Source organism: Musca vetustissima, unplaced genomic scaffold (assembly GCF_032173495.1).
Source record: "Musca vetustissima isolate MV318-11 ecotype Yass unplaced genomic scaffold, APGP_CSIRO_Mvet_v1 utg9346, whole genome shotgun sequence".
Lineage (NCBI taxonomy): Eukaryota > Metazoa > Arthropoda > Insecta > Diptera > Muscidae > Musca > Musca vetustissima.
In genome coordinates, this window is record NW_026888770.1 from 63,260 (window position 1) to 91,065 (window position 27,806).

The following is a 27,806-nucleotide window of genomic DNA, read 5'->3' on the forward strand; positions in this document are numbered from 1 at the left end:
TAAATGGCATCGTTATGCAATTAAAAATACACTTGGGGGTAGCAGAAATTGTTCAATAAATTTGAGCATTACTTGTGGCATAATTTCACTACAGATATATTATGAAATTATTTGTATTTCACAATGTACAAATATGTACTCGCTCTGATAACAATTTAATAAACAAATTAAGTGGTATTTCTTTAGCTGACTTTGGAATTCTCACAATATAATTACGGTGTCCTACATAAGAAACATATTAATCATTTAGGTTTAATGTATCCCCAATTTTCTCTTAACATGCTTATTATCGTCATTTATTCGTCAAATAAACGCACATTTTTCATAAATATTTTCTTAAAATTATACCTCAAGATAAGCATGGACAGTGACAAATTAATATTACCCAGCACACAATTTTCTATAAATAAAACAAAGGTACATTTTTGGAAATCTGGAGAATCGTCATATAGACCTATATCTAGGTGTATTTATTATTATTATACCCTTCACCACACTGTGGTACAGGGTATTATGTCTTTGTGCATATGTTTGTAACAGGCAAACGGAATCGAGATAGATCCATGGTTCATTTTGAGAATATGCATAGAATCACTTTCTGAGTCGATTTATGCAAGTCCGTCCGTCCGTCTGTTGATGTTAAATTGTAAACAAAGTACAAGTCGCATTTATAATCCGATTTGACTGAAAATTTGGACAGCTCATTTATTTGGCCCAAGGACGAACCCTATTGAAATTGGGAAAAATCGGTTCAGATTTAGATATAGCTCCCATATATATATTTGTCCGATTTACGGACTTTAGACCCTGCAAATCATTCGATTTGCACGAATTTTTGCAAGGCGTACTGAATTAAATCTATAATGATGTGTGCCAAGTTTCGTGAAAATCGGTTTAGATTTAGATATAGCTCCCATATATAGTTTCGCCCGATTTTTGGTAAATGGTGCACCAAAGTCCCAGAAAAGCTTTCGATTTGCACGAATTTTGGCATAGAGTACGGAATTAAGTCTAGAATGATGTGTGCTAATTTTCGTGAAAATCGGTGCAGATTTAGATATAGCTCCCATATATAGTTTCGCCCGATTTTAGGTAAATGGTGCACCAAAGTCCCTGAAAATCTTTCGATTTGCACGAATTTTGGCATAGCGTAAATTAAGTCTAGAAAGACATGTGCTAAGTTTTGTGAAAATCGGTTCAGATTTAGATATAGCTCCCATGTATAATTTCGCCCGATTTTAGGTAAATGGTGCACTAAAGATCCATAGCTAGGCCGATTGACACAACGTACTGAAGTTAATATAAATTAATATCTGATAAGTTTCCTTGAAATCGGTTCAGATATAGATATAGCATAGCTTCCATATTTAATTTCGACTTATTCATGTTAATTGTACACCAAATAATCAATGGGTTTCTGATTAAGATTAAATTTTAAATAGTGCAGCATACCGAATAGCGTGTGCCAAGTTTGCTTTAAATCGGTTTACAAAATTTAGCATATGTTGCAGAATGGCATGTGTAGGGATTGATGTTAGTCGGTTCAGATATAGATAAAGATCACATATTGAATATACCCAAAGTGGTGAAGGGTATCATATAGTCGGCCCAGTCCGACTTTACTGCTTTCCTTACTGGTTTTTTGTTCTGAACAAAGGTCGGTTAACTTTTTAAAGATTTCACGTGTGATTTTTTATAGAATCGCCTAACTGTTTAAATTGTAATTAATCTTAGGTAAAAACTTATCAAAACTTGATACAAGAATAAGAAGTTATAAAAAAGTCAACCCCTTAATGTTCTCATGATGGTTGTCCGACCGAAATTAACGGCATTTGTACCTGTACTCGTATAGGTACATTTAGATCAGAAGCGGTTGCAATTTTGAATCTGAATTCTTGGTGGTAGACAGTGTAAGTTCACATGTTGGTTTTGCCACCAGGCATATATTTTGAAATATAGCCACTGTTTTATAGTCCCTCAGAAAAAAAAAAATCCTTAAAAATCTGTGCATAAATGTCTGATCGAACTTCAGAAAATATTCTTTAAAAATCTACGCTTAGAACTCTGATAGTCTCACTGAAAATATTCCTTAAAATCTACGCTTAGAACTCTGATCTCACAGAAAATATTCCTTAAAAATCAGCACATAGCCCTTCAGAAAATATTCTTTAAATATTCACCCTTAGAACTCTGATAGTCTCACAGAAAATATTCTTTAAAAATCCACGCTTAGAATTCTGATGATCTCTTTGAAAATATTCTTTAAAAATCCACGCTTAGAATTCTGATAATCTCTTTGAAAATATTCTTTAAAAATCCACGCTTAGAACTCTGATATTCTCACAGAAAATATTCTTTAAAAATCCACGCTTAGATCTGTGATAGTCTCACAGAAAATATTCTTTAAAAATCCATACTTAGAAATGTGAGAGTCTCACAGAAAACATTCTTTAAAAATCCACGCTTAGAATTCTAATAATCTCTTAGAGAATATTCTTCCAGAAATATTCTTTAAAAATGTACGCTCAGAGATGTGATAATCTCAGAGAAAATATATTTTTTTAATGACACGCTTATAAATGTGGACTATACCAAAAATATTCATTAAAAACCTACGGTAAGATATCTGATAGTCTCACAGAAAACTTTATTTATAAATCCGCGCTTTAAAGTCCAATAATCTCTCAGAAAATATCCTTTAAAATTCCACGCTGAGAAAGTGATAGTCCTTTCTGAAATGTTCTTTACAAATCCCAGCTGATAGTCCATCCACGCTTATAATATATATATATATATATAAGTAGCACGACTAAAAGCCATTTTACACATACTGATATCCAGAAGGAATTCAGAATAATCCCTTGGAATATACATTTATGATAGTTTTAGTTATATCAAAATTTCCATCCCATGATGTTATATAAAGATTCTCTTGTATCTTTCTCTTTCTGTTGAAAATAATACCAGTCGCGAAATGAGAATATGTTTATCCTGAGGAATATAATAACAAATTGTTTTCTAAGTATGGATTTAATCGTTTTCCTTTAAGGGAACCCCCCCCATTCTCGATTTTTTATTTTTAAGATTTTAAATGGGCTGGTAAATGAATACCAATGCTTGTTAAGGTTTGTAACTTGGCACATATATATTTGAAGATTTAAAAAGGAAGAAAAATAATTTACAAAAATTTGTTGTTGTTGTTTTGTTGTTGTTTTTTGGGTGCAAAGAAAAGTCCACATTTTCGATGGCGGGCATGATAACTCCTCACTGGAACATCGGAATCCGAAAATTCCAACTGTGTTAGAAAGAGGACATGTCTGGCTCTCGTATGAACTAGGATTATTGACTTCGCTCTAAAATTAACAAAATGGTGGACCTTTGAAAATTTTTTTTTGGAAAATCGCCGATTTTTTACCAAAAACCATGTTAAAAAATAAGGAAGATCTTCACCGATTGGCTTTATCCTAGTTCATACGAGAGCTATATACTCTCAGAGAAACGCTGCAAAATTTGGAACCGATTGGATTATTGGTTTTTGAGTTATCGTGCCCGCCATTCACAAAAAAATGTTTAGAGTAAAACGCGTTTAAAGTTTGAGAAGCCCTTTAGCCGTCACTTAATGTTGATACAATAAATCGGATATATCTTCAAGACTTCTTGAGATTTTCACTTGAAATTTTGTAGAGACATTCCTTAATCAGTGTAGATTCGAATTATATCAACAAAAATTTTGACACCGAGAATGGGGGGGGGTCCCCTTAAACGAAATTTGTCCCCCCCATGGTTCACTGGGTAACTACCGAATCCAAGGTGCAACATAATATGGCATCATCGTCACCATCAGTAGTCTCATCATCATTTCGGACAGAATATATACACTTATCATACACATTATACGCGTGCCAAACTTAGTCATTCATTTAGTTTTACTTCGAAAGGCAGACACAGACACCACAGGCATAAAACCGAAGCGAACGTTTTACATACTCCGCAACATTGGCTAAGGAGGCTACTTTGCATTTTGTCGCCTCTTCTTATTTTCCATGGTCATAAAGTGTGTCAAAAATTCCACATAACAACAACATCCACAAGAGAGGGACAGGAGAAGCGGATGCCTGCAACATCAACATTTTATCTTTTAATGTGTTTGTATGCAGCATTCTACAGGTAGTACTGACTGATATCCCAGTTCGTTGGATGGTCGGTTGGATGTTTGGTTGCATAGTTGGCAGGAGATTGTTATTACTGCCACATTGAAACTTTGGTGCTGGATTTCATTTGTTGGCTATAGGTTGGCAACAATTAATCAAATTCACAAAATGTTTTTGTAATATCTTCCTCTTTGGAGGTTTTTTTGTTTGGCTACATTTATTCGTTTGGGATTAGTGACAGTGGATATGTTGGTGTTGCGGAGTTGGTGGTGGTTCTTCTGTTCGGTGTTCAGGCAATTTATTACAGTTTATAAGTAATTTTAAACAGTGGTTATGAAATATTCAAGAAAATAAAAGAAAATTAAGAAGAAAATAAAAGAAAATTACTTAAAATCGGGCGAAAGTCGATATAGGAACTCTATGCAAATCTGAACCAACTTCAAAAAAACTTGACTCACGAAAGGTTATAGTAACTTCAGTACTTTGTCCACAATTGTGTGCGGTCGGCCAATCTTTGGTTCTTAAGTGCACATTAAATCGGACGAAAATATATATTCGAGCTATATCTAAATCTGAACCAATTTTCACGAAACTTAGCACACATCATTCTGGACCCAATTCAGTACCCTATGTCAAATTTCGCACAAATCGAAAGATATATAGGGACTTTGGAGACCCATTTACTTAAGATCGGACGAAAATATATATTGGAGCTATATAAAAATCTGACCCGATTTTCTCGAAACTTGGCACACGTCATTCTTGACCTAATTCAGTACTTTATGCCAAATTTCGTGCAAATCGAAAGATATATAGGGTCTTTGGTGCCCCGTTTACCTTAAATCGGACGAAAATATATATGGGAGCTATAACTAAATCTGGACCGATTTTCACGAAACTTAGCACACATCATTCTAGACTTAATTTAGTACGCTGTGCCAAATTTCGTGCAAATCGAAAGGTATATAGGGACTTTGGTGTACCATTTACATAAAATCGGAGAAAACTATATATGGGAGCTATATCTAAATCTGAACCGATTTTCACAAAACTTAGCACACATCATTCTGGACCTAATTCAATACTCTATGCCAAATTTGGTGCAAAACGAATGATATATAGCGACATTGGTGCACCATTTACATGAAATCGGACGACACTATATATGGGAGCTATATCTAAATCAGAACCGATTTTCTAGAAACTTGGTACACTTCATTCTGCACCTAATTCAGTACTCTATGCCAAATTTTATGCAAATCGAATGATATAATTGGACTTTGGTGCACAATTTATCTTAAATCGGACGAAGCTATATATGGGAGCTATATCTAAATCTGAACCGATTTTCGAGAAACTTGGCACACTTCATTCTGGACCGAATTCAGTACTCTGTGCAAAATTTCGTGTAAATCGAATGATTTAGAGGGACTTTCGTGCCCCATTTAGCTTAAATCGGACGAAAATATATATGGGAGCTATATCTAAATTTGAACCGATTTTTCCCAATTTCAATATGGTTCGTCCTTGGGCCAAATAAGTGACTTGTGCCTAATTTCATCCAAATCGGATCATAAATGCGACCTGCGACCGTCTACAGACGGACATGCATAAATCGACTCAGAAAGTGATTCTACGCATGTTCTCAAAAAGGAACCATGTGTCTATCTCGTTTCCTTTTGCCTGTTACAAACATATGCACAAAGACATAATACCCTGTATCACAGTGTGGTGAAGGGTATTAAAATCAACGCCTATGATAGTCCTTGAGAAAAATATCTTTAAAAAATCCACTCCTATGATAGTCCTTGAGAAAAAGATCTTTAAAAAAATCCACGCCTATGATAGTCCTTGAGAAAAAGATTTTTAAAAAATCCACGCCGATAATAGTCCTTGAAAAAATAATTTAAAAATAAATCCGCGCTTATGATAGTCCTTGAAAAATTCTTTAAAGAATCCACGCCTATGATAGTCCTTAAAAAATCCAAAGAACTTTTAAATTATTTTTTTTTTTTTTCGAAATGTATCTTCTGTACCCAATGTCCATGACCACAAACATCCAAAAAAGACAATCGCCACTAACTTGCAGGCGTAATTAGTTGAAAATTGTCTCTAAGTGTTCTTTCCAAATAAAATGGACAGTTACGGCGGTTATGGTGCCACTGCCTAGGCGGCTGACAACCGCCACTACAGAGGTTGTCATTTTTTTCAATTTTCTTATTTTTTTATTTCTTCGTCGTCTGCGATTTATTCGTAAGTGTTGCGGTGATTTGATAAGTTGATACGGTTTTTTTTTGGTATTTGGCTAACTGCAGCAACGCCGAACAACAGTGGGTTGGGTTCATTCTGTCGTCTAGTCCGGCCAGGCCGTGCCCGGTCTGGTGCATTGGGACATTCCACTATAGGTCAAATGACCTGTTTTTCTGTGCAAAATTGGAGAAAATCAAAGTGTCGTTATTCACGAGTTGTTATTGTTTTTGTATTTAGAACACTCTAGAATAGAGACACGTGATATTTATTAGTGCTGAATATAAAGTACCGTTACATAGCTGGCCGTGCAAGTCGCTCAATACAATTCATTCTGTAAATGTGCTTATATTTCTGTGGGGCTTAGTCAACTTTGAGTGCGTATTATTTCGATTGTGTTTACAATAATTAATTAGTGTAAAGTGGAAAATATAGATACAAGTGAGCATTTTTATATTAAATCAAAACATTTTTATGTTTGCGACACTATACTTGAAAATAACCCTTTAGTCTATGAAGACTTTAAAAAGTTAATGTAATTTGATAGATTGACTTTCAGTAGGCTATTAAAAAAAATGACCCAATATGACCTCTTTGAAATTTTGCACACAAATTAAGTGATAAGTAATGAGTTAATTTAAGTTTATTTCAAATTGCGATTTTTTGCGTTTTACGAGTAATGCCTCTTTTATCTAGGCAACCTCCGTATAAATAAAAATCGAACTTTTTGAAATATGGCGAAATGAAGGTAACAAAAAGAAATAAATAGTACATTAATTTTGCTTAACATTAGCGCAAAATTTGGAAAAATGTCACAGAAAGATGAATGTTTTCAACGACAACCAGTAAGGAAAGATCAAAAGTCAGACTGGACCGACTATATGATACCCTTTACCACTTTGGGTACAAACAAAAATGATAATGTGTACAATATCCTGTTGATAGAAGAGACATACCATCTTTGGATGACCATTAACATTAAATCGGGTAAAAAACAAATGTGATCTACATAGATATTTGAGCCAATAAAAACCATACACATGACATTCTGAAATCTATAAGAAAATTGCATGCCAATCGCATAAATATAGAAAGTTTGGTGCACCATTTACCAAAAATCTCAATATGGACCAATTTCCAGGAAAACTTCATAGATGCCAAACTGGACTGAATTCAATACGCTGTGCAAAATTTCGTTTATATCTGAACATTATTGGGAGTTTGGTGCACCATTTACATAAAATCGGACGAAACTATATATGTGTGCTATATATAAATTTGGACCGATTTCAACAAAACTTCACTGATGTCAAACTCGATTAAATTCCGTACGCTGTGCTACATTTTGTCCCAATCGGGCAAACATTTTCAGTTTTGTGCACTATTTACCTAAAATCGGACGAAACTATATATGGGGGCTATATCTAAATCAGAACCGATTCCAACAAAACTTCGCATACATCAATCTGGACATAATTCAATACTCTATGTAAAATTTTTTCGGACCAATATTGGCAGTATGGTGCTCTGGTTACATAAAATTGGACGAAACTATATATGGGAGCTATATCTAAAACTGAACCGATTTCAACAAAACTTGACACATACCAATCTAGACCTAATTCAATACTCCGTTCAAAATTTTGTCTAAATCGGACCAATATTGGCAGTATGGTGCACCATTTACATAAAATCGGACGAAAATATATATATGGGAGCTATATCCAAATCTGAACCGATTTCTTCCAAATTCAAAAATAACGATTCAAGTAACAAAAAAATCAGTTGGGCCAAATTTCATGACGAATACTATGATTTTGTTGCCGCTATTAATTTTGCACAGAAAAAGTGGTCATTTGACCTATAGTGCATTCATTGGATGCCAACAAAACTACAGAAGAAAAAGTGTGTTTTTAGTTCACCAAGTTATTAAGTCATTAATTATGCAAAGTGGTACAAAACTAATTTTTGCTTTATTTACCGCTGAAAAAAGGTGAAACAAAAAATAGCGACAGGTGATTTAATAAAAAATGAACGACTTGCAAAATGTCATTAGGAAATTTAATAATAGCAGATATGCCTAGTTTATGCCGAGCCACTACATTGATTGAGAAATCAGCCTTAACCAATATTAACCTCCATTCGAAACTGGGTGTGCTCCAAGAAGCAATGAAAGAAATGATCATTAATGTCTAATATTTTTTTCTTTATGATTCTAAAATGGATGACTTAGATTTCTTTGTGTTGTTGTTGTATTTTTTATGATATTGTGGACCAGGAGCAATAAGTGAAAAGAATTTGAAATAAATGATAAATTAGTTGTAGATTTAAGAAAAGTAAACCGCAAATCAAAACGTTATACATTCTTGACTATTGTGGAGAAATTTGGTATATGTCAGTCGATGTGGTAAAAGAAGGTTAGGAAAATAATATTTGGATTTTGAAAATAAATGTTAATGAAACAATTCAAGCTTATGGGTAAAAATAATCCTTAAATTTTGTTTTTTTTTTTTCTAACTCCACACTCTAAAATCCACCCATAAATATCTATTAAATATCAGAAATATTTTAAAATTTATCGAGCGTATTTGCCCCAACGTCCCTTTCAAACAAGTCTTAGAAATCCACCTTCATACCAACAGTCTTCTGATAAACAAAATATTTTTGGTCATTAGGACAGTTTTTTCGCCTCTTGTAATTTAGAGTTTAAAAATTATTTTTAATTATAATTACTTGTTGTTTCAATTTTTTTATTGCATAACAAGTTAATTAGAGCCAGAATATATAAATTGCTAAATAATAATAAAGTAATATCAAAAACCTGATTTTTTCCTTTTTTGATAAATACAACATATTGCGAATTCAATAAATGAATTTAATAATTTCATTCGCATCATAAAATAGCGTTAATTATTTTATACACGACTTTATTAATTATACAAAAAATATGTTTTAAATTTCAAAATGTATTGTATTTTAAAAACCAGTGAGCGGAGCAGTATAGTCGGACGGGGCCGACCATACGATACCCTACACAACTACCACGTAACTCTAACTTTCTGCGGAGTTTTATTACGAGCCTGGGCAATATTTCGTAATAGCTGCACTCTCTTGCCCGATTAGAGGTCAACAGCATATCTTCCTTACACTGACATATTTTCCGAATATTTCCAATATTCAGTACAGCCCTTCTAATTACTTATCCAGGTTCCCTTCACAGTGGGTTGTGTTGTGATGTTCGGCTTTTGGCAATTGATCGACTCGAAGAACACACAAAAAAATTAAGTTTTCGGTCCACTTCATCCCAAAATTATTATCTGATCATAGCCGAAAATTATAGGCGTTGACCTTGACCATAACTGGAACCTCAGCGCTATATTTGCGCCCTCCAGTGTGGTAAGGGGTTACTAAATAATATCTGAATAAGTAAGCACCTGTAAATATTTACGTGTAACTCCCACATCTTAGTACATACGGCAATATAATTGGTATCAATTTAAAACCACTCCTCTTGGATATACTATCAACTCCTCGCGCCTATGTCCTTCAGGAGTAAATATATACGCTACAGAATACAAATTTTGTCATTTTTCACACAAAAGTCAGGGTCCATTTGACCCTCTAAATATTGACCGATCCGTATCAAAACAGGCATGCTTATTCGTTGGCCCGATCCCCTTCTACATGCAAAAATTCGCGGTGTTTGGGCCATAATTGCGGCCTCTGGAGCTACCAGAAAAACCGACAAAAATAAAGTTTTGGTCCGTTTCAGCCCCTAAATATTAACCGATCTTTTCCAAAAACAGTAGGGGTCTTCATTGGCCAGAACCCATCATACATGCAAAATTTCGTAAAGATTGGTCCATAACTGTGGCCTGTAGCGTGTTTAAAAATTGTAATGGACGGACAGACGGACGGACACACATGTCTAGATCGACTCAGTTAGTCGAGATATGACGATCGGTATACTTAATAGTGGGTCTAGGGATAATATTTCGCGGCGTTACAAACTCTTGGAGCTGCACATAGCTATAATACCCTGACAACATTGTTGTGTAGGGTATAAATAGATAATATTACCAAAATATATTTCAACAGGTTTGCCCATTACCTGATTTATTTACAGTGAGTTCAAATTTTTAATTCAAAGTGCATTCTTAAAATATTGTCAATGGTCTATGAACCCTAAAGCCCAAGGACAATTCCTATTGAAATTGGAAATAATCAGTTCAAATATAGATTTAGCTCCCATATATAGTCCCGTCCTAATTTAAGAAAATGATGCACCAAAGACCAAAAGTTAGGTTGATTGGCACACAATTTTGCAAAACGTAACGTGGTCGAATCTCGTTGAAATCGGTTCTGATTTAGATATAGAAAAAAAATGAACAATTTGTAATAGCCCTTCTTATGGATTTTCGATAGTTTTTAAAAATTACATTGTAAATTAGATCCCACCTTATGGGGTTTCCAAGACAATTGCATGGGGTTCCCTTATGGATTTTTGATACAGCTTTCTTTAAAAAATTTTGTATATGTGGATCCCACTGTAGATTTCAAAAATAACATTGTAAAATTTTTTAGAAAATTGTAAAGTGCCACCTTATGGGATTTCGATACAAAATTGTAAAGTGGCCTTTCTCGATGTTTTTATCGCTAGGTATAACAAAGGAAAGCCCAGTTCGCTGCTGACTTCAACGAGACGCTCTGATGCGTAATTGCATATGCGAATTAAATTAGAATTTGTCATTGTTCGACATTTGTCTTCAATCTAAAAAACAGTAATTTTCAAAGCAGATTTTTTGTGGCGATGGATAATTAATACATACACCTACAATTACTTCATTGGCATACACCTGTTATTGCGCAACCTTTTAGGAAGTGTGTTGATGGCGCAACTTTTTAGCGATATTTTGGACACATTTCGATACGTTGTGCAACATTTTGTGTCAATCAGACAAACATAAATAAAATCGAACGAAACCATATATTGTAGCTATATCAAATTCTGAATAAATTTCATCCAAACTTACCACACCTTATTATCAAATCCGTTTCAGACAATTTGGTACCTCATCTACAAAATGGTCAAAATTGTGCAAAACATTAATTTTACAATATGATGTGAACGGACTATCCGATTTGAACCAAAACCCCTATTATCATTACTAAGCCTAGATAAAGTCCCAAGAAGGGACCCATTGGTCCACTCCTTCTGGTACCTCCCCCACAAAGGGTCAAGATTTTCAATATTTATAAATCCAATAACAGGGGAGTTAAATACCCAATTTGAACCAAACATCGCGCAAACTGTTATCTTTACCAAGCCTATATCAAGTTTGAAGATGGGACCCACTGGTCCACTATTAATGGTACCTCCACTAAAAAGGATCAACAGTTGACATAAGGACGGATGGACAGAGGGGCATTATGTGTAAATCGACTCCTAATTGTCTGAAAAGGATTTGGTCCCAAGAAACATGGGGCTAAAACCAATATTTCGATGAGGACCATTTTTGCCGTAACAAAGTGTATATAATATTCCCTCATTAGCCATAAGGCTGAGGGTACAACTAATTGTATAATATCATGTGAACGGACTATTTGTAACAACCTTTGTACAAGTTATTATCTTTACCACACCTACATACATCATGTCCGAAAATAAGACCCATTGTTCCACTCCTTCTGGTACATCCCCTATAAATGACCAAAATGATCAATATTTATAAATTCAATATCAGGCGATTGGAATGTCTGATTTGAATTAAATTTTGCCAAGCCTAGATCAAGTCAAAAGATGGGAATCATTGGTCCACTTCTTCGGGTACCTCCCCCACAATGGATCAATATTTTATAAGCTTTTTGAAACCGATTTTATTAACATTAATTCCGAAACCTCTTTGATAAAAACATATACCTTATATAAACGGCATTAGATGGATTTGGGTGAACGGAGAGAGCTGGAATCCCATAATTTGGACTAATGGTTGATGTTTAAATATAGAATTGAGATATGGAAGCATATTACCTATGTGTACTAAATAGTACTATATTTGGTACAACTTGATTACGTGTGAACGGATAGAGCTGGACGAATTTTTTAATTAAAATTACTGTTGAAGTGTAGTATTGAGCTATGGAGACAACTTTGGAAACTCGAATTTATGTGTACCAATAGTAAATAGAATAGAAAATTCACTAAATTTGGAATAATTTGAATTTGGGTAACGGAGAGAGCTTGAAACCTAAAATTTAGAATGTTGGTCATTGACAGAGAGTTAGAAAGAAGGACCAAAGGGTTTGGTACTAAATTTAGTGGAGGTGACGGTATAGAGGTAGTCTTGAAAATGTATAACTATGTGTTCGAAAAGTTCTAAATTCTAATGTGTGTATTTCGGAAAATAGTGCTTATGTGTATGAAGAGTACTTAATGGTAATAAACTTGATATTAAATGTACGAATAGAGATGGAATGCAGAACTATAGTACAACGATTTCCATATGAAATATTTTTTTTATTCCTGTTCCGCATACGAAGTAGCGGGTACTTTGCTAGTATCTTATATAAAGCGAATAATAAAACTTCTGTGTTATTCCAAAGACCTACGAAAACCATAGGCTGAAGGTTTTTGTCGGCGACTTCGACTAATTCTTTTTTATAGAATTTTCCAATATATGTTCGAAGGACTAGTAGATCCATCCGCATGATTTTTTTCACCCTTCAAATTTCGGCTTACGTTTTGGCATAGCTCCAATATTACGGTACCCAAAACTTTAGCCGCATTTTCCCACCGATGTCTGTAATTTTGACATACATATGTTCAGAAATGGTCAATGTTTTGGCATAGGTTAGCGACCCATTGTCAGTATCTTGGCGGGTTTAGTCGAATTTTCCCGTTGTAGTGTCTGTAATTTGGCATTACGGGATACCCACCGAATTATTTTTGAATTTTATCATCTAAATGGCTATAAATTGAATATAAAAGTAATATTCAAAAATTATTTAATATAGAAATGCCTCGGTAAGAACTTACCTCCGTTTTCCAACCCGATTGTCTGTAGTTTGATTATTTTTCGGAGCATGATAATAAAATATAACAAATGAGCACCACGTAGTTTAGATTGTGACAAGTTCGGTCCCGGCAAAACTTGTTACTAAATTGAAATACTGCTTCCATGATATATCAAACACCCATCATCTTACCGATGAATACGCGCATATTTTATAATAATATATTCTGCAATAAAAGTCACTCACAATTTTCTACATCCTCCATTAACACAATTTCATTTACACACTTGCTAAAAATAACTTGTTAGTATGTCCCAAAAAACAAATCACTAATTAACTGGATCTTCCCACTCAACAGGTTTCAAGTGAAAATTAGCACACACACACCTACAAAACTCTGCACCACTGGCTTTGACATAGTTTTGCAAGGTGTTACATCTTTTGCATTGCAATGAACACAAGGAAATCAAGATGTTACTCACGACACGACACGCTTAAAAGGATGTTGTCAATGACCATAATCGCAAACATGAAAATTCCATTGCATTTGGAAAAGGAGGAAAGACAATTTCTCTAGTTCTGTTTTGATTCAAATGGTGTTGAAAAATTGTCTGTATCTCTGTCTGTGTGTGTGCATTTCCAATGCAATAAATTAGGTGGGTGACATGTAATAAATTTAACAATTCCTGTATAAAAATAATGTTTACACTATAATAAACAACTTTTTAGTGTTACAGTTGGGGGTAAAAGTGTGAAAATCTTAGAAATTAATTTATGTTAAATAGTGGATAAGTTCTGTTCTAAGGTTTCTTTAGAATGCGGATTCTGGTGCAAAATATTTGTATATATAATATTATTTATTTGAATTCTAAAATGTAATTCATTAAGAAATAGACTCACTTTTTCTCTTGACTGTTCACTTTGACTTCCCATATGGACATTTTCCTTCAATGAGATCAACATTGGGTCATTAAACAAATGTAGAGAGAGGTTATGTCAACATTACATGACATTTACGAATATATTGTGCGTTTGACAGTTTATATGCATGTATGAATGTATTTTTTATTTATTTTCATATGTTCAACCACTTGTATGTGGAGCGACAGCTCCAGATTAATGTGCCATAAAACTATAAAATAATAAGATTTTCTTTTTACATAAAATTCTGAAATGTGTTTCTAAGACAATATACAATAAATGTCAACGTTATGATGGAAAGAATATGTTATTGGAATTCGATCAATTTGTAATCCTGAAATTAATATATTTTTAAAAGTTTATTTATGGCAAACATAGCTGCAAAATTAACCTTAACTAGTCTTTAGTTTCTTGAGGGTATACGGTCAAAATCTCATGGAAAGACCATCAGCGGATTCTATACGTTTAGAATATATAAGAGAAGTCTAAACTAAAACACCTGAAGCCAGTAATGATAAGACATAATTCAAACGTGCAGGCTGTAAGATACCCTAACTTACTGTTGGATATTCAGGAGCTGTTTTTATACCCTTCACCACACTGTGGTACAGGGTATTATGTCTTTGTGCATATGTTTGTAACAGGCAAAAGGAAACGAGATAGACACATGGTTCTTTTTGAGAAAATGCATAGAATCACTTTTTAAATCGATTTATGTATGTCCGTCCGTCTGTCTGTTCATGTTAAATTGTAAACAAAGTACAGGTCGATTTTGGCACAACTCATTTATTTGGCACAAGGACGAACCCTATTGAAATTGGAAAAAATCAGTTCAGATTTAGATATAGCTCCCATGTATAGTTTCGCCCGATTTTAAGTAAATGGTGCACCAAAGTCCCTAAATATACTTCGATTTGCACGAAATTTGGCATAGAATACTGAATTAAGGCTAGAAAGATGTGTGTTAAATTTCGTGAAAATCGGTTCAGATTTAGATATAGCTCCCATATATAGTTTCGCCGGATTTTAGGTTAATGGTGCACCAAAGGCCCTAAATATGCTTCGATTTGCACGAAATTTGGCATAGCGTTGTGAACTGAGTCTAGAATAATGTGTTTAATTTCGTAAAAATCGGATCAGATTTAGATATAGCTCCCATATATAGTTTCGCCCGATTTTAGGTAAATGGTGCACCAAAGTCCCTAAATATGCTTCGATTTGCACAAAATTTGGCATAGCGTTGTAAACTAAGTGTAGAAAAATGTGTGTTAAATTTCGTGAAAATCGTTCAATTTTAGATATTGCTCCCATATATATTTTCGTCCGATTTTAGGTATATAGTGGACCAAAGTCCCTATATATCTTTCGATTTGCACGTGATTTGGCATAGCGTACTAAATTAAGTCTGGAGTGAAGTGTGTTAAGTTTCGTGAAAATCGGTTCAGATTTAGATTTAGCTCCCATATATATTTTCGTCCGATTTTAGGTAAATAGTGCACCAACGTCCCTATATATCCTTCGATTTGCACGAAATTTGGCATAGCGTACTGAATTAAGTCTAGAAAGATGCGTGTTAAATTTCGTGAAAATCGGTACACATTTAAATATAGCTCCCATATATATTTTCGTCCGATTTTAGGTAAATAGTGCACCAAAGTCCCTATATATCCTTCGATTTGCACGAAATTTGGATTTATAAGTAAATGAAGAACTGAAAATGTAGTCGAATGCACAAAACATACTGAAATAAGTGTAACCTAACATGTGAAAAGTTTCGATGAAATCGGTATAGATTTCGATATTTTGCTTCAAATTTATTTACATAATTTTGTCCCAATGTAAGACGCAACTCTATATCTGACCAAAGATTAGTATAGATTGCAGAATGGCATATTTAATTTTATGTTAATGGTCCTTCAAAAATGCGACGTCTGTTAGGATTCCATCTGTTGAATATACCAAAAGTGGTGAAGGGTATCTTATAGTCTGCCCCGACCGACTTTACTACTTTCCTTACGTTTTTTTGTTAAATAACCTGTAAGGAAAGAACGTAAGTTTGACGGGGCCGACTATATGATATCCTACATAAGATTGCAACACTAAATACAATTTTGACAACTCTAAATACAGTTCATGCTAGACACAATTCGATAAGCTTTGCAAAATTTTGTTGTGATCGTCAAAATAATGATATCGCCATATAATGATAACCCTATTATTTGGTATTTTAGGCGTATTGGGTACATTTTCAAACCGACTTGATCTTTAATTTGATCTTGCAGATTCATAGGAAGTGTCAAATTTTCTTAAAAAAAAATATATATATATATACAGCATCATCGGTTTACGTTCAAGTATAGCTCTCATATAACGGTACCTACCAATTTTCAGAATTATGAAGGCTTCAATTGAATTTTTCCTCCGATGTGACTGTAATTTGGTATAAAATGGTTTTTTGAGACTGACGTATATATAAGCAAAAAAAAAAAAAAAAAATACATAGCACCTATATAACGGCTGCGCCACATTGTCAGTATTTTGAAGGTCTTAGCCATAAAAAACTGCATATGTCAGAAGAGCTAATCGACCTACACACCAATATTGACCACAATTACAATTTTAGTACCATTTAGTTACTTTCTTCTCTTATAGTACGTATTTCCAAAACAACTTCCACATCTCAACACTACACACCAATGCTGGCCGCAACAGATATCTAGTTCTATGCTAATTGTTACCTTTCGTACTCTTGCTTACTTATTTCCTAGACTTACTCCAAATTTCATGATTCGAGCCTATAGGTTCATCTTAATTGTACCATATTTATTATCATTTAGAATACACAGCACAATTTACAACACAACCTACATACCCCAATTTTTAATTTGATACCAACAGTACACATATTAAATCCAAATTTTAAGATTCCACATCTAACGGGTCATCGGATCACCTAAAATTAAAATTGTAACAAATTTAGTACACATTAGTACGAATTTCCAAAAATTGCTATATACCCCAATTCTACACCCCAACAGTGATCCTAACTCCGAATATCAGGATTCCAGCTATATCGGTTCACCCGAAATTCAAATGGTTTAAAATTTATTACCATTTAGTACCCATAAGTAAGAATTTCCACTAGTACGAAGTTCCAAGACTTCCTACATAGTCTAATTCTATAACCCAACAGAAATCTTAACTCCCAATTTTAAATTTGATAATATTTAGTACACATTAGTACGAATTTCCAAAACTTCATACAATGAACCTAACTCCAAAGCCTTGGATTTAAGCGCTATCGGATCACCTAAAATTAAAATTGTAACAAATTTAGTACGAAGTTCCTGGAGGTATCCTTTTTCCTAAATCCCAACAGTTATCCTGACTCCAAATATCAGGATTCCAGCTCCATCTGTTCACCCGAAATTCAAATGGTTTCAAATTTATTACCTTTTAGTACCCATAAGTAAGAATTTCCAAAATTACATCCATACCCCAATCCTACATCCAATAGTAATCTTATTTCCAAATTTCAGTATTGCAGCTATATCAATTCACCCAAATTCAAATAGTAACCAGTAAGGAAAGTAGTAAAGTCGGTCGGGGCCGACTATATGATACCCTTCACCACTTTTGGTATATTCAACAGATGGAATCCTAAAAAAAACATCGCATTTTTAAAGGACCATTGACATGAAATTAAATATGTCATTTGGCAACCTATACTAAACTTGTCACATATTAGGTAACACTTATTTCAGTATGTTTTTTTTTTTTTTTTTGCATTCGGCCACATTTTGAGTTCTTCATTTACTTATAAATCCAAATTTCGATCAAATCGAAGGATATATAGGGACTTTGGTGCACCATTTACATAAAACCGGAAGAAAATATATATGGGAGCTATATCTAAATCTGAACCGATTTTCACGAAATTTCAAACACATCTTTCTAGACTTAATTCAGTACGCTATGCCAAATTTCGTGCAAATCGAAGGATATATAGGGACGTTGGTGCACTATTTACCTAAAATCGGACGAAAATATATATGGGAGCTATACCTAAATCTGAACCGATTTTCACGAAATTTAACACACATCTTTCTAGACTTAATTCAGTACGCTATGCCAAATTTCGTGCAAATCGAAGGATATATAGGGACTTTGGTGCACTATTTACATAAAATCGGACGAAAATATATATGGGAGCTATATCTAAATCTGAACCGATTTTTCCCAATTTCAATATGGTTCGTCCTTGGGCCAAATAAGTGAACTGTGCCAAATTTCATCCGGATCACAAATGCGACCTGTACTTTGTTAATAAAAATACATGGACGGACGGACAGGCGGACATGCATGCTTATAGTTCGAATTTCCATCCTACACTCCATCAGTGACCCTAATGCCAAGTTCCAGAGTTCTAGTTCAACCGTTTCAACAAATGGTACCATGTTTAGTAATTTTTAGCACATTTCGTTCCGTTCTAGTACGAATTTCCAAAAAAAAAACCCCAGCTTTAACTGACACATTCGGACTAACCCTCACCCAAAATTCCAAGCTTATAGCTTCAGCCCTTTCGTTGATGAATCGTTTAGTTAGTCAATCACTTTAGTTTTTTATTAATATAAATAGATTCATGTTTTAAAATATCCTCCGTATATAAATGTCCTGTTTAATTTTCGGTATGTTGCAAGTTCCAACCCCAATTTTACAATCAGAGTGTCTGTAATTTTGAAATTTTCAGAGCATGCACAACATAGTTCCCATATGAAGGCATTCAGGAGTGTTGAATGCACACAACTTGGTGGGGGTTACATAGTATTGGATCGGCCGAACTTATCGACTTTTTTAAGATCATAAATCTTATAAAAATTGTTTTTTTGCACCATATCAACATTAAATACCGAAATCCCTTTACAGTAATAGTTTGATTAGAAAGCACCAATGAGTTTTCCCCCTCTCCGACAATCAAGGATACGAAACAAAGTAAATTATGTTAATTCGATATTATTTCATATTTATTAAATACATATTATTACTTTTTTCAATTACAATTTAATGCCAACATCCAAATGTTACTCAATAATTCCCTCCAATCTAGCTTTACTCAAGAAATCCGTGCGTTGAACAAAACAACCGGTCATTGCACGTTTTCCCGTGTAGGCACAACGACCATGGAACAAACGCCAATTATCAAAAATGACCACAGTACCAGGATTTAATTTCAATTGCCACCAATTTTCGGGATCATGAATAATCGCCAAAAATTCCCGCATACTCGCATAGAAATCATGCATTTCATTCTGCGGTATAGTATTGAAAACCGAACGATCATATAAATTTAAACGAAATTGTATAATTTCTTTGGTCACCGGATCAACACGTATGGTTGGCGCCGAATAACGATGTCGTTCATTTTTATCAAAGAAATATGCTGGCACATGAACCGACGAAAGGATATCAAAAGCTTTGGGGTTACGTCGTCTCAGTACTTCGGCAACATGGAAACCATCGATGAAGAAATTCTCCCCACCCGTACCATCGTGTACGACACAGTGTAAGGCCTGCAAGCCAGCTGCATCACAAAAATACGTATTATCCGTATGTGGGCCAATATAATCATTCGAATAGGTAATGTCGTCGTGCAAATAGACATCAGCAAATGTAAACATTTCTCCATAAAGTGTCTTCATAATGGGGAATAGGCGACGTACAGCCATTTCAGTCATAGTGGTATTAGGTGGGACATCATGGATAAATACCAGGCCGTAGCGTATAAGGGAACTCATAATATTCTTGACAGTAGCATCTGATGTACACAAATCTCCAAGTTTGAAATCCAGTTCGTGTTTATTTTTCAATATTGTGACAACATTCCATTGTGTTCGGCATTTGTCTTTCCTGATTTTCTCTTGGAATTTTTCATATTGAGAGTTGACAATAAAATCGATGTCGTATTTTGAGACATGGCCATCATTCCCTGAAAAAAAAAAAGATATAAATGTATGTATTAAGAAGAAAATATAAAAATTAAGTTAAATGAATACATGCCACCACTACATAGTATGATAATATATGCTCTGTCCCAGAACCAGCAAGAATCTTTCATTATGGAGCACTTTGTTCAATTTTCCCCTTATAAATTTAAAAGAATTTACAACTTTTTGAGTGCGTGAACATACCAATATTGAAATATAAACCTACAAACTCTTAAGGTTGGAAAAATTAGCTTTAGGACTTTTAAAATACCGAAATTTTTGAAAATACAAAAAAGATGGTCCCGCAATATGGGGCCACCATAAAACGATGCCAGATAACAATATTTTTGTCAGAATTTGACACCATATGAGAATCCCAATTCGATTGAAACCTGTTCCCAGAATACAAATATCAATAATTTTCGATAATGATTTTTTACCCAATGATCCATCAAAATATAAAATTACCACCAACTTAATTGAAACAAGTGATTACGTCGTTTCGGCATGCCGAACTTTTTCTACAGGTCGACAAAATATATGAAAAAATATACCTATGTAAAAAGTTTTCTAAAAAAAATTGTTTTTACCTTCAAACCCCCGGATTCCAAAATTACAGCGAGTGGATTTAAGGGAACCCCCCCCATTCTCGATTTTTTATTTTTAAGATTTTAAATGGGCTGGTAAATGAATACCAATGCATGTTTAGCTTTGTAACTTTGCACATATATATTTGAAGATTTAAAAAGGAAGAAAAATAATTTAAAAAAAAATTTTGTTGTTGTTTTGTTGTTGTTTTTTGTGATCAAAGAAAAGTCCTTATTTTTGATGGCGGGCATGATAACTCCTCACTGGAACATCGGAATCCGAAAATTCCAACGGTGTTAGAAAGAGTACATGTCTGGCTCTCGTATGAACTAGGATTATTGACTTCGCTCTAAAATTAACAAAATGGTGGACCTTTGAAAAAATATTTTTGGAAAATCGCCGTTTTTTTACCAAAAACCAAGTTAAAAAATAAGGAAGATCTTCACCGATTGGCTTTATCCTAGTTCATACGATAGCTATACACTCACAGAGAAACGTGTAAAAATTTGAAGTCGATTGGGTTATTAGTTTTTGAGTTATCGTGCCCGCCATTCGCAAAAAAATGTTTAGAGAAAAACGCGTTTGAAGTTTGAGAAGCCCTTCAGCCGTCACTTGATGCTGACACAATAAATCGGCTATATCTTCAAGAGTTCTTGAGATTTTTACTTGAAATTAAGCAGGGACATTCTTGAATTAGTGTAGATTGGAATTAAGTCAACAAAAATTTTGACCCCGAGAATGGGGGGGGGGTCCCCTTAAGTGGAGAATTCTGTTAAATTCTTCAAAATATCAAAAATTGCGATACTTTTATATGGAATCTATGTCCCTGATCCCATTGATAATATGCTTATATTTATGTCGAGCTCCAAAAACTCGTAATGCGAAATTACTGTTACTTTGTAGGAAAATGCAGAAAGGGGGAATATTGGGGCAATGCTCATTGAAGGCTACCCACCAAAAATGAAGGGAGATTTCTACCCAATAATAATCCAAAATATCAGATTGGCGCTACACCAAACAATGGGTGTACCTTTATATGGGGTCTAACCTAAAAAGTGGCCCAATATTAATAATTTTTGGTAGAAAGATTTGTTTCTAAGGATAATTCAAAATATAAGCTTGGAGTCAATTCGATTAAAATAGTGGCTGCCCCGAAATATGAAACAGGTTGCACAAGTCACTTATTTGGCCAAAGGACGAACCCCTTTTGAAATTGGAGAAAATCGGTTCAGATTCGTCCAATTTTACATTAATGATGCATCAACTCCCAAGGTGGGTTTGACTGAGACAACATTTTGCATAGCGTACTACTAAACAGTTCAGGAATCGGTTCAGATTTAGATGTAGCTCTCATATATAGTTTCGTCTGATTTTTATACCCTTCACCACACTGTGGTACAGGGTATTATGCCTTTGTGCATATGTTTGTAATAGGCAAAAGGAAACGAGATAGACACATGGTTCCTTTTCAGAATATGCATAGAATTACTTTCTAAGTCGATTTATGCATGTCCGTCCGTCTGTCTGTCTGTGCATGTTAAATTGTAAACAAAGTACAGGTCGCATTTATGATCCGAATTGGATGAAATTTGGCATAGGTCACTTATTTGGCCCAAGGACGAACCCTATTGAAATTGGGAAAAATCGGTTCAGATTTAGATATAGCTCCCATATATATATATATATATATATATATATTTAACCGATTTAATGTGAACAGTCCCTATATATCTTTAGATTTGCACGAAATTTGGTACAGCCTAATCATTTAGGTCTAGAATTATGTCTGCCAAGTTTCGTGAAAATCGGTCCAGAGTTAGATATAGCTCCCATATCTAGTTTCGTCCGATTTCATGTAAATGGTGCACCAAAGACCCTATATATCCTTCGATTTGCACAAAATTTGGCATAACGTACTGAATTGAGCCTAGAGTGATGTCTGCCAAGTTTCGTGAAAATCGGTTCAGATTTAGATATACCTCCCATATATAGTTTCGTCCGATTTCATGTAAATGGTGTACCAAAGTCGCTATATATCTTTCGATTTGCACGAAATTTGGCATAACGCATTGAACTGAGCCTAGAGTGATGTCTGCCTTGTTTCGTGAAAATCGGTCCAGATGTAAATATAGCTCCCTTTTATTATAGATTGATTTTAAGTAATTGACGCACCAAGGAACCAGTAGGAGCAAAACGTTCTGAAATTAGTATAACCTAACCTGTGACAAGTTTCGTTGAAATCGGTTCATATTTGGATAGATCTTCCATATATATTTTCGCCCGATTTCAAGTAAATTGGGCATCAAACTCCTCATGTTAGTCAGATTGACAACAAATTTTGCATAATGTACAAAATTGAGCATAGAATTACGTAGTTGCGTTTTCTAGAAGTACAGACATAGCCCAATGGATAACCTATTTATATTTGTTTGAAGTCGATTTACATACTTTATGGATAGATCTAGATAGATTCACATATAGATAAATACCCCATATTTTATTTCATCCAATTTCATGTTAATAGTCCTGTTTAATATACCTATAGTGGTGAAGGGTATAATATAGTCGGCCCCGTCCGACTTTACTACTTTCCTTACTGGTTTTATATTAGCTCAAATGTGTAAACTCCACAATGATATGTCTGTTCTATCTGCAAGATATGTGCATCCCTTGTATGTATCTAAAGTGGTGAAGGGTCTCATATAGTCGGCCCCGTCCGACTTTTATGTTTCCTTACTGATACTGCCAAAAATTTCCAAAACACCGAATAATTGGGGTATTGTTATATGGAGGCTATCCCCAAGAGTGGACCGACATCGATAATTTTGGCTATGGAGTTTTGTTACCCTCTTTGAGCTTAAAATACAAAATTATAGACTATTCCGTTGAAAAACATGTCAAAAATACCCTATTATCGGATATTAGGGTGTCCCATTTTCAATACCAAACATCCTAGTAGTAGTAACAAGTAACGTGCAAAATGTCAAAGTTCTCCCTTAAATACTGCGACCTCTATCGTGCCCGGTAAATATTTTGAGATGCAGAGCGTTTTGAATTGGGTCTCGAATTGACCTAATTCTGATAGTTTTAAAGCTGGTTACATTCAGGTATAACTCCGAAATATATTATTGCCCGATATTCGGTGAATAATTCCATTTGCACATATTATTCATAACTTATTGACTTAAGTCCAGAATAATCGGCGTACTATTTGCTAAATCGGTTTAGATTTAGTGATAGGTTCCGCATATAATTCCACCTAATGTCATGTAAATGGCTCACAATGAACACTACGTCTGGCCGATGCGAACGACATTTTAGAACATCTTAATGAATCGAATCTAAAAAGTTTTGTGGTAAGTTAGATTTTAATCAGTTCAGATTTAGATAAAGCTCCATATAATTTCGTCCAATTTAATATAGTAATATGACGTGTGTTTCCTTTAAATCGATTTTGATGCAATAAATATTATAATATGTCATATTTGATAAATTTTAAGGGGCACTTTTAGTTGCGGTTAATACCACCTGTCCGATTTCTTCGATTATAATCTGCGCGTGACTTTCATTATTTATTGACAACATATTTATCGTTCTAATATATAAAATTAATTTTCATAATGATTTTCATATCACACATTTTCAATTTCACACATATCACCACACTTACATGTAATCTCCAATATTGTATCATTATTTTCATATTTTATATCCTTTGCCTTTAATTCCTTTGGCATATCAACTAAATTAAATAAACGTTGCGATGTACGCGAATTGTAACACATCTCGCAGCGACAATGATCCCGCAACCAATAAGAATCTACTTTCAGACAATCACCCTTTAAACCGTAGCGGATATTCAACATGATAGAGAACGCGATGTATTTTAACGGAGAAAAGCAAACGATTTAATTTAAAATTGTCAACAATGCTAGATATTTATATTAATTATTGGCGATTATTATCTACGATGTTAATTGATTTTGAATGCATAAATTGTCAAGGCTTATTACTTTTAATTTGTTTATTAGAATGATTTTTATTGAACCTGTTAGCTGTGAATACTGGTATAATTATGACAATTGTTTACAAATAAGTCGTCAACATAAAAACACATGTTGTTTAATTTCGAACTTGACGGAAAGTGTAAACAACGCGTTATACATTAAAAAGGTTTAGAAAATGCTCAACCACTGTGATTACAATATGGTGGTACTCATTGCGTTCTGAAAGACCGGAGGTTCGACTAAGGTTACTATTTTTGGTGTGCTGAGGCCTCTGTTGACTGTGCAACGTTGCAAGTAGGGACTTAAAGCTTTAAAGCTGCGCTCTTCGTCAACGCAAGTGCGAAAATGATCTTTTTATACCCACTACCATAAGGTGAAGTTTATATTAAATGTATTATTCTGTTTGCAACTCCTCGAAACATTCGTCGTAGACCCCAAAACGTATATATTCTTGATAAAAATATAATTTAATGTCGGTTCGTCTGTCTGTTCAAATAACGCTAGAGATTGCAACATTTGCGATAGAGCTTTGTAATTTTGCACATATAGGTCCACGTTTGGACATGGTCCTCTAAAATAGCTTTTGTATACTGAAGTGGGTGGAATTTAGGTCTAAGTTTTTACATAGTCTCCATTCAAAGGTTCCTTTTAATGTTCAGTATATTGAGGTTGCTTGTTCAGTTTCCCAAACTGATTGTGTGTAATTTGGTATTTAATTTTCCTAAAGCATAAACAACCTACCAGCTAACAATTTACAACGACATATCCCCATGCAAAGGTCCTGGCATATTTTTAAGATCTCACGCTCGAAGGAAAAAAGAAAATCGAGTAAACTCTCCACGAAATCGAAAATTCTATTAAATAAGTGAGTATCTATAAAAGAAGTGAGCACCGATTATAGGGCACTAATGCTTGATCCCATCCAATTATTTGTAACCTTCCACCAACTGTTTTTTAAGGAAATAAAATTCTTGCAAAATTATAGAATGTGATAATTGTCACAGTCAATTAATTAATAGGGGCGTGCAAGGGTGATACTTATTGCAACAATGTTTCAAATGTACATAACTTGTTGAGTTTGTCAAAGAAGCAATAATTAAAACAAGCTTATATATAAATAACTGTAACTGCAATAAAAAATTGTGAACATCATTTTATACTTTAACCCATTAAGGAATAGAAAAACAGATATTTCGATCTATTGTCTATATAAAATATATACACATACAAAATGACGAAACGTTATACCAATATTGACACAAAATTGTTCCTCGAGTTAAAATCTATTTAGATAGATCTTAAAAAAATGTATAATACCATAATAGTGGTGGCCTTATGGGGTTAAGTGGCTAATCCACATAACATGTTTAAGTTAAAGGCCCGGCTTGTAATTGCTATGTATTGATATTAGAATGAATTGTTTTTGTTTTTATTATAGCAGTTTTGTGTCGTATAAAAATTCTATTCTCCAAAAGAATCTTATTATCTCATCTCATATAGTGATAAAAACCATTTCAAGAACCCAGAAGAGAAGTTTTCATGTCCTTCACAGAATACTGCGAACGAGACCCAATATATAATACTTGGTATTATATAGGTCCAAGTTATGGTATAGGCCTCATATAATCGATATTTTGGCGATTTTTGACATATCTTTCAAACAAATTGACTGTAATTTGGTGTTTTGAATTCTCATAGAGTAGCAAATATTGCAACTAAAAACCAGTAAGGAAAGTAGTAAAGTCGGACGGGGCCGACTATATTATACCCTTCACCACTTTGGGATATAATGAACAGGACTGGATGAAATAATATATGTGATATTTATCTAAATGTGAATCTATATAGATATATCCATATAGTATGTAAATCGAGTTCAAACAAATATAAATAGGTCATACGTTAGGCTATGTCCGTACTTCTAGAAAACGCTATATAGAAATCTGGACGATTTTCTCGAAACTTGGCTGACATCACTCTAGGCTAAATTCAGTACGTTATTCCAAATTTCTTGCAAATCGAAGGATATATAGGGACTTTGGTGCATCATTTACAGGAAATCGGACGAAAATGAAACTTGGCAGACATCGTTCTAGGCTCAATTAAGTACGTTATTCCAAATTTCGTGCAAATCGAAGGATATATAGGGACTTTGGTGCACCATTTACAGGAAATCGGACGAAATTATATATGGGAGCTACATCTAAATCTTGACCTATTTTCAAGAAACTTGGCAGACATCAATCAAGACTCAATTCAGTACGTTATGCCTGTTAGGGACTTTGGGGCACCATTTACATGAAATCGGACGAAATTATATATGGGAGCTATATCTCAATCTGGACCGATTTTATCGAAACTTGGCAGACATCATTCTAGGCTCAATTCAGTACGTTATGCCAAATTTCGTGAAAATCGAAAGATATATAGGGACTTTGTGGCACCATTTACATGAAATCGGCCGAAACTATATATGGGAGCTATATCTAAATCTGGACCGATTTTCTCGAAACTTGGCAGACATCACTCTTGGCATAAATGATTAGGCTGTACCATATTTCGTGCAAATCGAAAGATATATAGGGACCTTTTACATTAAATCGGTTAAATATATATATGGGAGCTATATCTAAATCTGAACCGATTTTTTCCAATTTCAATAGGGTTCGTCCTTGGGCCGAATAAGTGACCTATGCCAAATTTTATCCAATTCGGATCATAAATGCGACCTGTACTTTGTTTACAATTTAACATGGACAGACGCACAGACGGACGGACATGCATAAATCGACTCAGAAAGTGATTCTATGCATATTCTGAAAAGGAACCATGTGTCTATCTCGTTTCCTTTTGCCTGTTACAAACATATGCACAAAGACATAATACCCTGTACC

At 34.2% G+C, this 27,806-nt stretch overlaps 1 protein-coding gene across 1 annotated transcript; it reads right to left on the reverse strand.

The window, feature by feature from the left end:
* Window positions 1–19,414: 19,414 nt before the first annotated feature.
* LOC133336596 (trimethyllysine dioxygenase, mitochondrial-like) lies at window positions 19,415–20,119 on the reverse strand. The gene has a single exon (XM_061544877.1). It carries the CDS (start codon window positions 20,066–20,068, stop codon window positions 19,415–19,417), a length of 654 nt encoding a protein of 217 aa, XP_061400861.1. The 5' UTR covers window positions 20,069–20,119.
* Between the last annotated feature and the right edge of the window lie 7,687 nt (window positions 20,120–27,806).

Excerpts from the sequence above, each read along its gene's own strand:
- LOC133336596 (XM_061544877.1), bottom strand. The coding sequence starts at position 20,068 with ATGACTGAAATGGCTGTACGTCGCCTATTCCCCATTATGAAGACACTT.